The sequence below is a fragment of the Hyaena hyaena genome, unplaced genomic scaffold, assembly GCF_003009895.1.
Source record: "Hyaena hyaena isolate Hyena2069 unplaced genomic scaffold, ASM300989v1 scaffold_352, whole genome shotgun sequence".
Classification (NCBI taxonomy): domain Eukaryota; kingdom Metazoa; phylum Chordata; class Mammalia; order Carnivora; family Hyaenidae; genus Hyaena; species Hyaena hyaena.
In genome coordinates, this window is record NW_024080984.1 from 1,351,990 (window position 1) to 1,365,399 (window position 13,410).

A 13,410-nucleotide genomic window follows, 5' to 3' on the forward strand; every position below is an offset into this window, starting at 1 on the left:
GATATAGGGATGAAACCCTAGCCTGCCACTAAAAAGACACACGGAAAAAATTCTTAACAAAACCACGTGTCTTGGGACTGTCTGTCCCTTATTAACACTCACAACAATATAGACTTTTATGGAAGATACATAGGATGAATTTCAAATTAACATTCCATATCACTAATGCAAGAAATTCAACCTATCAAAGTCTTTCCCTATTTGTCCTAGGGAAAATTTTAGAAATGAGAAGCAATAAGATTAGTCATCAAAATAAGTTTCATCTTTAGCATGTCTAAGAATTTTTAGAAGTGTAAAAATTTATAGAAGATTTTACAACCTATTTTACAAAAGAAGTATCAATCTGAGAGTTTCGTTTATTTAAATGTTGTTTTAAGAATTAGAAATGCAGGGGAGCCTGGGTGGATCAGTCGTTAAGCATCTGACTTTGGCTCAAGTCATGATCTCAGGTTTGTGGGTTCGAGCCCTGCCTAGGGTTCTGTGCTGACAACTCAGAGCCTGGAGCCTGCTTCAGATTCTGTTTCTCTCTCTCTCTCTCTCTCTCTCTCTCTCTCTCTGCCCCTTCCCCTACTCATGCTCTGTCTCTCTCTCTCTCTTAAAAATGAGTAAACATTAAAAACAAACAAACGAAAAAAAGAAATGCAAACAAAGTGCCTGACCCAAAGTAGTCTCACAATAAATGGTAGCTATTACTGCCACTCCCAGCTGTCAAGGAGCATGTATTTTCCTATTAGGACCTCCTCACGACGCCTACCAGTGTTTGAGATCATGTAGATAATTATCGGATGAGTGAGTGAGTGACATCAGTGATAGACCGGTTGCACTCTGTGGCCAAATCCTAGAGTCCGGTATCCTAAATTAGACAGCGGGGTCAGAGAGAACATTCTAGGTAAGAAGGCCTCCAACTTGCCCATAGTGCTGAACTACAATTCCCAGCATGCAGCCAAACGCCGTGGTTGCAGTGCATTCCGGGAAAGATATCTCCGGCTTCCTATTGGCCACGCCGGAGAAGCGCTGGTAGTTTGCCCAAATACGCGTGCGCTAGCGTACGTACGCATGGAGATTGCGCAGATCTTCCTCGTCTGAGTTCTGCGGAACTAATTTTGAGTACAGAGATTTTTAGGACTAAAATCCGGTAGGATTTAAGAACGGTTCCACTTCCGGTAACACCGGAAGCAATTTGAAGATGGCGTCCTCCTCCTTAAGTGGGCCAGCCGACGTGGACGGGAAAAGTGAATTTCGTAACAAGAAGCCAAAGCCGGAGAACCGAGGTGAGGTCGAGTGAGAACCGAGGCCTGATATTTGTATATTGAGTTGCGGTTGTTTTCTTTGGCTGGCTGGGGACGTGCAACGCTACCTTGAGTGTGCTCCATGAAGTTTAGGATCTCTCATTGCTGACGATTGGGGATGTTGGCCAGACCGATTGGCGGGTACAGTGCCAGGCACGTGTTACTAACCGCTTTTGCTAGAGGCCTTTCAAAATGAATATGTTACAGTGTGTGTCTTCTTTAAAATCAGGAGGATTAAGAAATTGTGGAGGGCGCTGCGGGACCTTACACATGGTGTAAGGCGGTGGCTGCAAGTCGTTGACAAAATGAGGGGTTGAATGAAGTAGGAACTGGAGGTCCTTATGCATGTGAACGTACGCTGATAAATGAAGCGTCTGATATAGAAGTGGCTGATAATGAAGTCGCAAAAACTTTAAACGCTCATTCTATTTCTCTTTCTCGAGAAAGCACCATTACGCAGAAGCAGTACCATAATCCAAAACCCCTTAGCAACACATCTCGGATGATAGTATTTGCTTTTACAGGACATGAAGTAACCATTCTGAATCATGTTAGCTTTTTCTATTCTCTTCATAATCTTTACTACTGTGCACAAAATGGTTTGATTTTGTCAGTTTTTTAATGCAAGAGGGCTGTGGATATTGTGCTGTCTTCCTAGGCTTAACTTTGTTTTTCTTATTCAGACCAGAAGATACTTGTAGCTGTAGTTTATTCTTTTCATTTGATACTGATGGTATTTCCTTCTATGAACATACAGATATTTGTATTTTCATTCTACTGTTGGTGGACATTTGGATTTTTCCCATTGTTTGCTATCATAAACAGTGCTTTTATAACAGCTTTTTATGTATCACCTAATTTGCAAGTTGAAGAGTTTTTCCAGATTATGTACATGGCATTGGAATCCATGAAAGTTAGGGTATGTGCAGGAAATACTAAATCTTTCCCAAAGGAGTTGTGCCAGTTTACACTTGCACTAGCAGTGGATGAGAGTTCTCATTGCTCTGCATCCCACTCTAATACTTGATGTTATTTGAATTTCAAATTTCTGTCACTTTTGGTAAGTATGAAATGGTGTCTGCTGGGGTTTTAATTTGAACTTTCCTTATTACTAATGCAGTTACACATCTTTTCACGTTTTGGGGCTATTTACACCCCCTCTATTGTGAGACTCCTGTGTATTTCTTTTGCCTGTTCTTTTGTTTTGTTTAATTTGTAGTTGTTGAAGTGTTTAAATTGGGTAGGAACTTGGTAAGGTATACATTTTAAGTAAACACAGTTGTAGGATTTGAGGGGTTTTGGGGTTTTTTTTTAGGATATTAGGAAGTAAATGATACATGAAGACAAATTCTCTGTGATTTGAACCAGAAATAGCAAAGTAGAAATGAGTATTAGAAACAGAAAGCAAGTTTACTTGTGGTGGAGAAAATGAACTATACAGGCCACCTTCTCAGACTTGGTGTGCATAAGAATCTCCTAGTGAGATTATTAAGACAGATTCATTCTTGGGCCTCATCCCAGAGATTCAGAATTGTTAGGTCTGAGTTGGAGTTTATTTATTTATTTTGAGATAGAACCAGGAGGGGAGGGCAGAGGATCTGAAGCTGGCTCCACGCTGACAGTAGAGAGCCCGATGAGAGGCTCTAACACTGGAACCGTGAGACCGTGGTGTGAGTTGGAGGCTTAACCAACTGAGCAACCCAGGGACCCCCAGAATTGCATTTTTAACAAACTCCTAGTTTATGCTGACGCTTGCAGGCCTGTGGTTCATAACTTCGAGTAGTACTAAATTAAAGCATAGCTGTTAGATTTAAGAGATTCCTAAAATCCAGGTCCAGGAGTTTTAATAAATGATATGGGAGATCATTTATGGCCTTTAGGAGGCATTTTGTTTTATTGAAAGGAGACCTAAGCTGAATCACCTTTGTGTCCCCTTAAGCAACTTACTGATCCTTTTTGGACTGAATGTCTTTTATAAAATAACAGTTGTCATGAAAGACATACAGAAGTAAGACATATGAAATCCTTTTGGGAAGCCTAAATAACTCAATACCAGTGATTAGTACCTGAAAGTGTACACTGGAATATCAGCTTTTAAGTTTTGTGCGCACACACACACACATATTTGCATATATACACACATATGCAGGCTCCAGTTCAGGAAAGTCTGAAAGATTATCTATATTGAAAATAGTCACGTAAACAAAGTGGTATTACTCTTCAACTCTAAGATAGTGTAGTGCAGTAGAAGTTTCTTGAGGACCCCACTGTCTGTCAGGCATATGCTAATTACCATGGATCCAAAGAGGGTCCCTGCTCTTAAGGACCTTTGTCGTATGACGCTGAAGTGTTTACACATAGTTTTAATACAGTGTGTTGATAATAACGACAGAGGCATGTTCTTTTTTCAGTAATCTGAAAAGCATGGCGACAGGAACGGCAAGGAGAGTATTGGGAAGCATGTAAATGTGTGCATGTAAGTTTTCAAACAGTGTCCACAAAAGGGTAAAATCTTACATGTAAGTTTCTTCCCCTCTTTAGATGAATCAGAACTCCTTACTGTTCCTGATGGTTGGAAAGAACCAGCTTTTTCCAAAGAGGACAATCCCAGAGGACTCTTGGAGGAGAGCAGTTTTGCAACTTTGTTCCCAAAGTATAGAGAGGCTTACTTGAAAGAGTGCTGGCCGTTGGTACGGAAAGCCTTGAATGAACATGTATGCACATTTTATATATTTCTTTTGAGATTTTGCTCTTATACCTTTACTGTCAAATAAGTATGTGTGCTGATGGATTTTTTTAAATAAAGTACTAGCATAACTGGTTAATTTGGTTCCTTTGGTATTTAAAACAGCCTAGATAGAAGCTTTATTCTTACAAACCATTTGTTTTTAATTTTGTAATAGATTACTTTGAAATAATCACATTACCTTTAAAATTTTAGGGATCTCATGGACTGTCTGAATGTCACCTGTGAACTCCAAGTTTTGAATGCCTGTTCTATACTGTGATTAGTTGCCATGTTTCTGTGTAGTTAGAGTTGAGGCATGTTCCCGGATGATTGCTTAATTTTCATTTTAAATGAAAGATGAGGATGTGGCCAGCTTTCCCCTATTTGTTGTTGCTGCCATTCACCTAGAGCAGTGTATTTGTTTTTGTTTTTCAAACTGGATCGAAATCTGTTAGTGGAGCAAGAAGTCCATTTAGTGGACATAAGGAGCCTTTAAAAAAAATAGAATGTATCACACGTGGTAAGGGTAAGTATCATTCTGTAAAGCTTTTTGGCTCACTTCTGTGTGTGTGTGTGTGTAGTGGGCACACCAGGTTGTGATACAGGATGTCATTCTCAACAACGTGACTGCCCTGGTGTTGTTTGTCCTCATTAAGTATTAGGGTGCTTCAGCACACTGCAAGCTGTTTTACAGTGGTCTGCATCTGAGACTGGACTCTCGAAACTCAGAGGCCTAAACTTATGTTGAATTGTTCATCACTCGCTATGTTGAAATAGTCTTCAGAGTACACTTCCAGTCAGAAATAGCATTTTAATTTGCTTTGTTGAAATCTGGTTCTTCATATTAAGATGAATGCATATGTTCATGCATAATGTTCCAATGATCGTTTCTTTCTGAACATGTGAGACTTTGTTTTTAGTTTGTATTTCGCTAGTACAAACCACCTAGGAAAAAAATTTGAAAGTCCATTCTCGTCTTAAGGAGCAGATCTACTGATCAGAGCTGGGACCAGGCTAGGGAAGCTATATGTAGCTTTACATTTTTCCCTTGGGTCTTACGTATGTATGGCTTCATTTGCCTTGATGATTTTTTTTATATATAATTAGAAAAAAAATTTTTTTAATTTATTTCTGAGAGAGAGAGTGCATGAGCAGGGGAGGGGCACAGAGAGGGGGAGACACAGAATCTGAAGCAGGCTCCAGACTCCGAGCTAGCTGTCAGCACAAGCCCTACGCGGGGCTCGAACCCACGAACCGTGAGATCATGACCTGAGCCGAAGTCAGACACTTAACCGACTGAGCCACCTAGGCGCCCTGATGCATATTTTTTAAACTAATAATAGTCTTTATTCCAATAAGGACAAAGTATTCTAAAGCAACTGCTTTCAGTCGCCAGAGTTTCTAACATTCTTTGAAATATGAAAGTAATCAAGTATTCATTATTTATATCAACTCCCCAGCTTCCTCACAGAGGGAGTTGATAGAATTTGAGAGAGTTTAACTTACAGCAATTAACGGCTCAGAGCCTGGAGCCTGTTTCAGTCTGTGACTCCCTCTCTCTCTGTCCCTCCCCTGCTCATGCTGTCTGTCTCTCTCCTAGAAATAAATAAAACATTAAAAAAAAAATTAAAAAAAAAAAAAACTTACAGCAATTAATAGTTTGATTAGGATGTGCTCTCTGGTTATGTAAGATTGACTTGGTTTGTAGACAGTTGTGTACCTGCTCTTCCTTGTTGCAGCACGTTAATGCAACCCTGGACCTGATCGAGGGCAGCATGACTGTCTGTACGACAAAGAAGACTTTTGATCCGTATATCATCATTAGGGCCAGAGACCTAATAAAACTTCTAGCAAGGAGTGTTTCATTTGAACAGGTAAATGTAGAATTACAAAACCTTTGTTTTATTTGTGTTAACATTAGACAACATATAACACTGCATCCTTCCCTCTTCAGAGTTTTCATTTTTCGGCTCAGATTTCCTTAGCCTGAGCCTTGAAAACGAATGTATTTGTAAAGAATACCAATGGAGTGTTTTCTTCCTTTTCCCAAAGGCAGTACGAATTCTTCAGGATGATGTTGCATGTGACATCATTAAAATAGGTTCTTTAGTAAGAAATAAAGAAAGATTTGTAAAAAGAAGACAGCGTCTTATTGGTCCCAAAGGATCTACATTGAAGGTACTTTTTAATCGGTGGAAAATTTCAGTGTCTTCCTTTGTCATTAGTTTTTCAGTGCACTGAATTTCAACTTACTGTTCTTTTGATAACAGGCTTTGGAACTCTTAACAAACTGTTACATTATGGTTCAGGGAAACACAGTTTCAGCCATTGGACCTTTTAGTGGCTTAAAAGAGGTGAGAGCTATTTACTATCTTTTAGGAAAGAACAAATTAAGTAATTCGGTTAAAATAGTTCTTTGGATAACAGTTATAACAGTTTTTTTTTTTTTTTAGAATGTGCTTTGTTTGAGTTCCCATTAGTAAACACTTTGTGCTTCATGTTATTTGAGGTAATCATCACTCTTAGATCCTAACATATTATGGCCAATCTTCAGCAACTAAAGAGGTATCCATTTCTGAATTAGAAGGTCTACAGGTCATCACTCTTCTGACTACAAATTTTAAATGGGTATTTAAGATGTTAGTCTGTAGCACACATGGGAGATGTGTAGTTATATGTGCTCAAATGATTGGACAGTTGAACAGATGTCGTTACTTGTAGTAACCTGTAGAAGCCAGTAGAGGTCGGATTCTAAAAACTTCTTTTCCTTTAAAATATATTTTCTTGTATTTGAATTTTAGTGTAATGTTTATTTAATGTATTGATGAACTTTTATTTAAAATCTAGATATATTATTTAATTTTTGCAGCAGAGCTGTAAAATTTTATTTCCATATTATTTCTGTATTACAAATGAGAAAGCTGGAATAGGACAGTTAGGTGACTTTCCCTAATACAGGGGAGTTCCCTTTATTTGAGCCCACATTTTCTGACTCTGAATCTAGCCGCCTTCTCCCTAAATTACACAGTTCCAAAATGTTGTTGTATTCGTTCTGTATGTTACATTTTAGCTGTAAGTTGAGACATTTCATTGTGTCTAAGAGAGTTTTACTGTTAAGAAAAATCTAGAAGTCACTCAGAGCAGCTGAAGGACCACCTGTATTCAGTTTGGTAGCCGTCGTCTACTCCTTAGGACATGTTGCAGTATATTAATCCCTTTCCACTTAGTTCATTAAAAACTTTGTAAGTGACTAATTCATTTTTCTTTGCAAATTTCAGGTTCGAAAAGTAGTCCTAGATACTATGAAGAATATTCATCCAATTTATAACATTAAAGTGAGTGTTAATTATATATCACTATAACAGTGGTTGTCAAACTTCTTTTAGCTACAGAAACCTTTCTTGAAATTAAATCTTTAATGGAAGCCTAATGCACAAAACAGATAAATAGAACTATTTGGGGTAAATTAGAGGTAGAGTTCAGCCTGCTCACCTCTAACCAGTCATATAGTTACACTTTTGGAGGCTTAGGTCTATGTCATACAGTCTGGAAACTATTGCAGGGGATACTCTAATGTACGACATAGTTCTAATATGACGGAAATGAGCTTCACGGAAATGGTCATAGATGATAAAAATCAAGTTTTCTTGGGTTATTGGCTTATTACTGTATTAAAAGATGTGATCTTTCAGTATCCTGCCTTTCTGTTAAACAGAGTCTGGAATATTTCAGAATGCATTAAAACTTTTTTTTTTTCCCTTAATGCTCAAATTACCAACTCTTTAAGAGAGATCTGTTACATTCCTGTGTCCACAGGATTCATGATGGTACTTGGAAATTTAATCATGCTGTAATGGGCTATGAGGGTTATTTATTAAGCAGTCCACAAATTTGATGAAATTAAGAAGCACCCTTAGGGGTTCCTGGGTGGCTTGGTTGGTTAAGCATACAACTTCGGCTCGGGTCTTGATCTCAAGGTTAGTGGGTTTGAGTCCCACACCGGGCTCAGTGCTGACAGCTCAGAGCCTGGAGCCTGCTTCACATTCTGTCTCCCTCTCTCTGCCCCTCCCCTTCTCATCCTGTGTCTACCAAAAATAAACAAACATTAAAAAAATTAAAAATACATATTTAAGAAGTCACTCTTAAATTGATGTCAAAGAGTTACTTTGGGGCATTAAAAATAAAGAGAGCTAGTTTTGTATCTGATGCCTGGTTTGCATCCTTGGATGTTCCGATGTGTGTGCAGAAGTCAAATGGCATGGGAGACATTTTAGAGTATCAGTTTTATCTGATCATGAGGAAGTTTACTTTTGTCTTTTCTGATAATTAAAGTAACTACCAACAGCTTCCTGCTTTCAGCATACAACTCTCCCTGCTACTATTAAAATTTATTCATTTTTGAGGGAGAAAGTGTAAGGGAGGGAGGGGCAGAAGGAGGGAGACAGAGGATTTGAAGCAGGCTCTGCGCTGACAGCAATGAGCCCGGTGCAGGGCTCAAACTGTGAGATCATGACCTGAGCTGAAGTTGGACACTCAACCAACTGAACCACCCAGGTGCCCCTAAAGCTTTTTTAATTTTTTAAAAAAATGTTTCTGCATTTCTTAATCTAAATTTTTAATGGTTTTCTGAAGCTTAGTTGTAGATTACTTATTTTTTTATGGAATTGGTTTGCTCCTACTGTGGTGGTTAAGAACTACTCCTTTTAATCTTGTTATTTTTAGGAACAGTATTTATAATGTGTTATTTTGACAAATGTATGGCTTATAAAATTAAAAATTCTTACCTTGTTCATATATTGCCATGACTAAAGACCTTAATGATTAAACGGGAGTTGGCAAAAGATTCTGAATTAAGGTCACAAAGTTGGGAAAGATTTTTGCCACAGTTCAAGCACAAAAATGTGAATAAACGCAAGGAACCAAAGAAGAAAACTGTCAAGAAAGAGTACACACCATTCCCGCCACCACAGCCAGAAAGTCAGGTCAGTGTTAAATGTTTCATTTCTTCACATGAGGGGGAAGCCATTTTAATCTATCTTGTCAGAACCTTCATGGAGAGTAATTGAGGTGGACTTTGTTTCTGTGAGTGTGTATGTGTTTGGGTGTGTATAGGTATAAGTGTGAATAGGCTTATTGTGAGCTAAGTGCGTGGGGTGGGGTGGGCCTTCACAGTATGAGTGTAAACTACGTCTCAGTGGTTGGTGTCCGTTGTGCCCCTGCAGCCATGCCAGCTCCTGCACCTCCGTGGATACAAAACCTTAGTGGTTTGACCCTTCCCGCTCTCACTCTGCTTTAGCACCTTTCCTCTGACCATGTGCTATATGACTGCTCAGTTTTGAAGTCTTCAATGATAACACCCGTCCTTTTTCTAAATTGTGAATGCCTCTCATTTTATTAGAGTTTTCTGGCTTCATTTTTTCCCCACATTTCCTTTTCTCTCTTGCCCATCACTATTTCCTTCATGCTGCCTTTTCCTTCTATCATAGCTGTCCAGCAAAACTCTCAAGCTTGATCATTCCTAAAATTTGTTCTCTTTCCCATAATGTGGCTACTGAAGATAGCTGGAAAAAGTCTTCTCCTTGAACTCTGTCCACTATAAATTCACATTTCCAGCCTCAGATAGGCCCTCACTGTTGTCCGATAGTTCTGTGCATCCTCTTAATTCTTGAAGCACCCCTCCCACTCCTAGCTGGTGACCCTGCATTTTAGTTTATGGAAATATTTAAGACCATCAGGTGAGAACTCCTTCAACTTCCTTTTTTCATATATATGTATTATATAATATGTATTACATATAATATATATTATATATATATTAACATATACAATAATATATATAATATATTTTCCCCCTCCCCCCATCTGCACCCAGTCCTTTCTTTACCTGTTCTTTGAATTCTGTCTTCACCTGTCTCCTAAGGGATCTTACTTCATGATTCCCTCTCTTGGTTGTAACTTAGTCTTTCCTTTCTATTAGTTCTTTGTTCTCAGCATGTAGACACATACCTTTCTGTGTTAAAACAGCCTGCTGTATATCCCGTGAACAGATCACCTCCTTTCCTATCCCTGTGCTTTTTGCATGTATTTCCTTCAGCTTAGAGTACATCCTCTTTTCATGTGACTGCCTTTATGAATTAATCAGATTTTTTATTTCATTGTCTTTACCTCAAGGACATTGTGCCTTTCTTAGGGAATGATTTCTCATCTACCTTATTTCTCATGTAATTTTAAATACTGCCTTCAACAGATTGATAAAGAATTGGCTAGTGGTGAATACTTTCTCAAGGCAAGTCAAAAGAAGCGGCAGAAAATGGAAGCCATAAAGGTAAGACTCTGTCTACCTCACAACAGTGATAGCACAGTTCATAGAAACTTGAATTCCTACTTAACTATAAATTATTTTTTCTAACGTATTTTTAATTAATAATGCAGGCTAAACAAGCAGAAGCTCTCAGTAAGAGGCAGGAAGAAAGAAACAAAGCTTTTATTCCACCTAAAGAAAAACCAGTTGTGAAACCAAAGCAAGGTAAATGCTTGTTTTCTAATTCTTGGTATGATATGAAAGTCTGTTATCTGAAAAGTAAACCCGTAGTGAATTTGCCTGACTCTCTGAGTGTTAGGTAAAGAAATCACCATATCTTTCATCAGTTCTCTTGCTATTTCATTAATCATTAATCCTAGGGACAGGAGACTAATTTATTACCAGCTAATGCCTATTTCAGAGTGTCCCAGATTGTCTGTCTTCTCCTGACCTCTGATTGTGCTGCAGAAGGGACTCTTTGTTGTGAAAGCTCTAAAGCAGGGCAGTGAATCCTCTGTAGAGATAAAAGTAACAAAAGCAATGAGGTCCCCACGCTCTGTTCTCATGCCTCTCAGAAAGAGCTTATCAGAAGTTATGGTTTTCTTCTCTTATGTGTTCTGTGGCATAAAGTTTGATTCCTATATTATTAACGATGGATTTCTGACCACCTTGGGCTAACGGACACCATCAAAGTAGTAGGAAGGTCTTAGGGGCTGTTAAAAAAGACACTCAGTGAAAACAGTGTGTTAAAAGTCTTTTCTTCTCCATTTCTAGTCTCATTTGATCCACCCTGTCCTCTTCTGTGTTTTCTTTCCCACTAGTAACACCTATACTCTACCGGTAGTAATTTTCCAAAGTAGCCAGTGGCTCAGTGAGGGGAGGGAAGTCACTGACAAGACCAGACGTGACATTACTATTTTAGTTTCCTATATTACATCAATGTTGATAGGCTTAAAAATACTGTATTCTTCTATGTAGATCATTGGTTATGTAAAAGTTAAAAATGTCGTAAGTATTATAATCTGCAGTCTGTTCAGCCTGTGAGTTTTCTGCTTTGAAGGCTGTTCAGTAGCATTTTTTTTCTCCTCCTTTCCCTTTGTTGTTCAGGCTTTTGGCATGGATTAGATGGTTGGATTCTGTTAGGAGGATCTCCAGATATGCTCAGATTATGGTCTTTATTACCAAAGTCTTGTTAAATGAAATACTGTTAGTCACTCATTGAACTAATATTTGGAAAACTTTATTTTTGAGTTTTTATGTGTGGTATTAGATGAAATAGATTTGACCTAAAGCTTCATGATTAGTTGACTAAAATTATTGAAACTGGAAGGGATACGTGTTTCTTGAAATGTAATTTTAAATTATTTTAATATGCAGAATGGAAAATTGGCATATTAATGAGTACTCTAAAGTTCCAAAATATGGAAAAGAATATAAGTAAAAATCCAATTTCAAGTACAGTTTAAGGGAAAAAATGAAGTTTTAATATTGTTGATTTCAGTGATTCATTCAAATAGCTAAACTGTAATGCCATTTTCATGTGTACCTTCATTACTGTATTTATAAAGTAATTTATGATTTTTTTCTCTTGAAGAAATGTTCAATGTTCCTTTAGGCAGGTGCTTTATATTTTACAACATGACCTTTCACTTAGTACAGTATACTCTGAAGTTATGTGCCAAATACATATTCTTTATGTTTTATTTGGTAAAACATAAAGAGTTACATATGTTTTTAATTTGTCTAGCTTCTACTGAAAATAAAATTGATGTGGCCGCCATCAAGGAAAAGGTTAAGAAAGCAAAGAATAAGAAACTGGGAGCTCTTTCAGCTGAAGAAGTTAAGCTTAAAATGGAAGCAGATGAAAAAAAGAAGAAGAAAAAAAAGTAACACTAAAATAACCCCCTGAACTAGAACTCATTAAGCTATCTCCTTTTGTAAAGGATTTTGAGATACGAAGGTGTTCGTAGCCTTATGTGTGAGAAGAATACTCTGATCACATTTTTCTAGTTTGTGTCATTCTTCAAAGCAGTGTTTATATAAACAGCTGGGTTTTTTTTTTAATGAATTATTGTATTCTCTGTGTGTTTTTTTAATTTTAGTGCTGCAAAGCGGTATGTATGTCCTTGTATTCATTGCACCTGATCTGTTTTGGCATGTTTTGCCTAAGCATATTAGCTGTAAGTAATTTTTTAGGTTGTTTATATAAAGATCTTTGGAATGTGGCTATTGTAATTACCCGTCAAATCCAGTGTTTGCTGCCACTGGTTAGTCTTTAAATATAATCATGTCCTACAACTTGGTTTTGAGGGAAACAAATGCAGATTTTGCAGTGCTCTCTCTAATGATAATGAGTAAACATTTAGGCTTCTTTTTATAATCTCACTTTATATTATGTTTAAGATTAAACAACCCATAAGCAGAAAGAAAAAGCAAGGCCTTTTAAATCCCTTAATTACTTTTCTGAGTCTGGGAAAATGGGAAACCAAAGACCTCAAATTGCAAGGGAGTGGGAGGAAAGCAGATGTTTCGCATGGAAGCAGCATGCAGCAAGTTCCGTAGAAATGTTTTTACTAATGAGGGCCAGTAGAGTTGTTTAGAGTCACCTAAATCTAGCACATTCATCTTGTAGCTTTAGAAGCTAAGACACACGGGCTGAGTTACTTACTGAAAGTCATAGCTGTGGCAGCCTGAAAACAATTCTTATTCATAGAAAAGTGGGAAGTAAAAATGAGTTTATTCTAGAATTAGGAAGTTGAAGCTTTTTCTTTTGATTAAGGGTGTATTGCAACAACATTTTTTTCTGAAATGTTTTTAAATTAGAAATAAGAAATACAAGGGTCATTTTTTTTAAAGCCATATATGAATGAGTTGGGGTGGCTTTCTTTTTGATTATTTTAGATTAAAAGAGTTGAGGGTATCTGTGCTTGACCCAAATGGTCGTTAGGATACCCAGTATTAGGATTGGTGGGCTGACAGTGAGAAAGAGAGATAAGTTTTTGTTGCGTACAGATATTGGCCAGTCAGGATACACAATAGAGTAGTAACCTGTGAAACAAACATAAAATGTTCTCTTAAATGTTGTTTCTCAT

General features: G+C 37.6%; 2 protein-coding genes across 6 annotated transcripts in view; one reads left to right on the top strand and one right to left on the bottom strand.

The window, feature by feature from the left end:
• The first annotated feature begins 1,088 nt into the window (after nucleotides 1-1,088).
• On the top strand, nucleotides 1,089-12,386 carry KRR1 (KRR1 small subunit processome component homolog). Of its 2 annotated transcripts, XM_039249937.1 has the most exons (10): nucleotides 1,089-1,271; nucleotides 3,831-4,003; nucleotides 5,757-5,891; nucleotides 6,070-6,195; nucleotides 6,288-6,371; nucleotides 7,296-7,352; nucleotides 8,829-8,999; nucleotides 10,265-10,342; nucleotides 10,450-10,543; nucleotides 12,066-12,386. In XM_039249937.1, exons 1-10 carry the CDS (start codon nucleotides 1,187-1,189, stop codon nucleotides 12,206-12,208), a joined length of 1,146 nt encoding a protein of 381 aa, XP_039105868.1. In that variant the 5' UTR covers nucleotides 1,089-1,186; the 3' UTR covers nucleotides 12,209-12,386. The 2 variants fall into 2 exon arrangements, with proteins under 2 accessions (XP_039105868.1, XP_039105869.1); XM_039249938.1 differs by lacking the exon at nucleotides 7,296-7,352.
• Nucleotides 12,387-12,686: 300 nt separating this feature from the next.
• The window catches only part of GLIPR1 (GLI pathogenesis related 1), a 29,827-nt gene continuing 29,103 nt past the window's right edge, over nucleotides 12,687-13,410 (bottom strand). For all 4 annotated transcript variants that reach the window (XM_039249941.1, XM_039249940.1, XM_039249943.1 and 1 more), the window contains one exon: nucleotides 12,687-13,366. In XM_039249941.1, coding sequence (XP_039105872.1) covers nucleotides 13,221-13,366 — 146 coding nt within the window. In that variant the 3' untranslated portion in view covers nucleotides 12,687-13,220. The remainder of the gene's footprint in view (nucleotides 13,367-13,410) is intronic.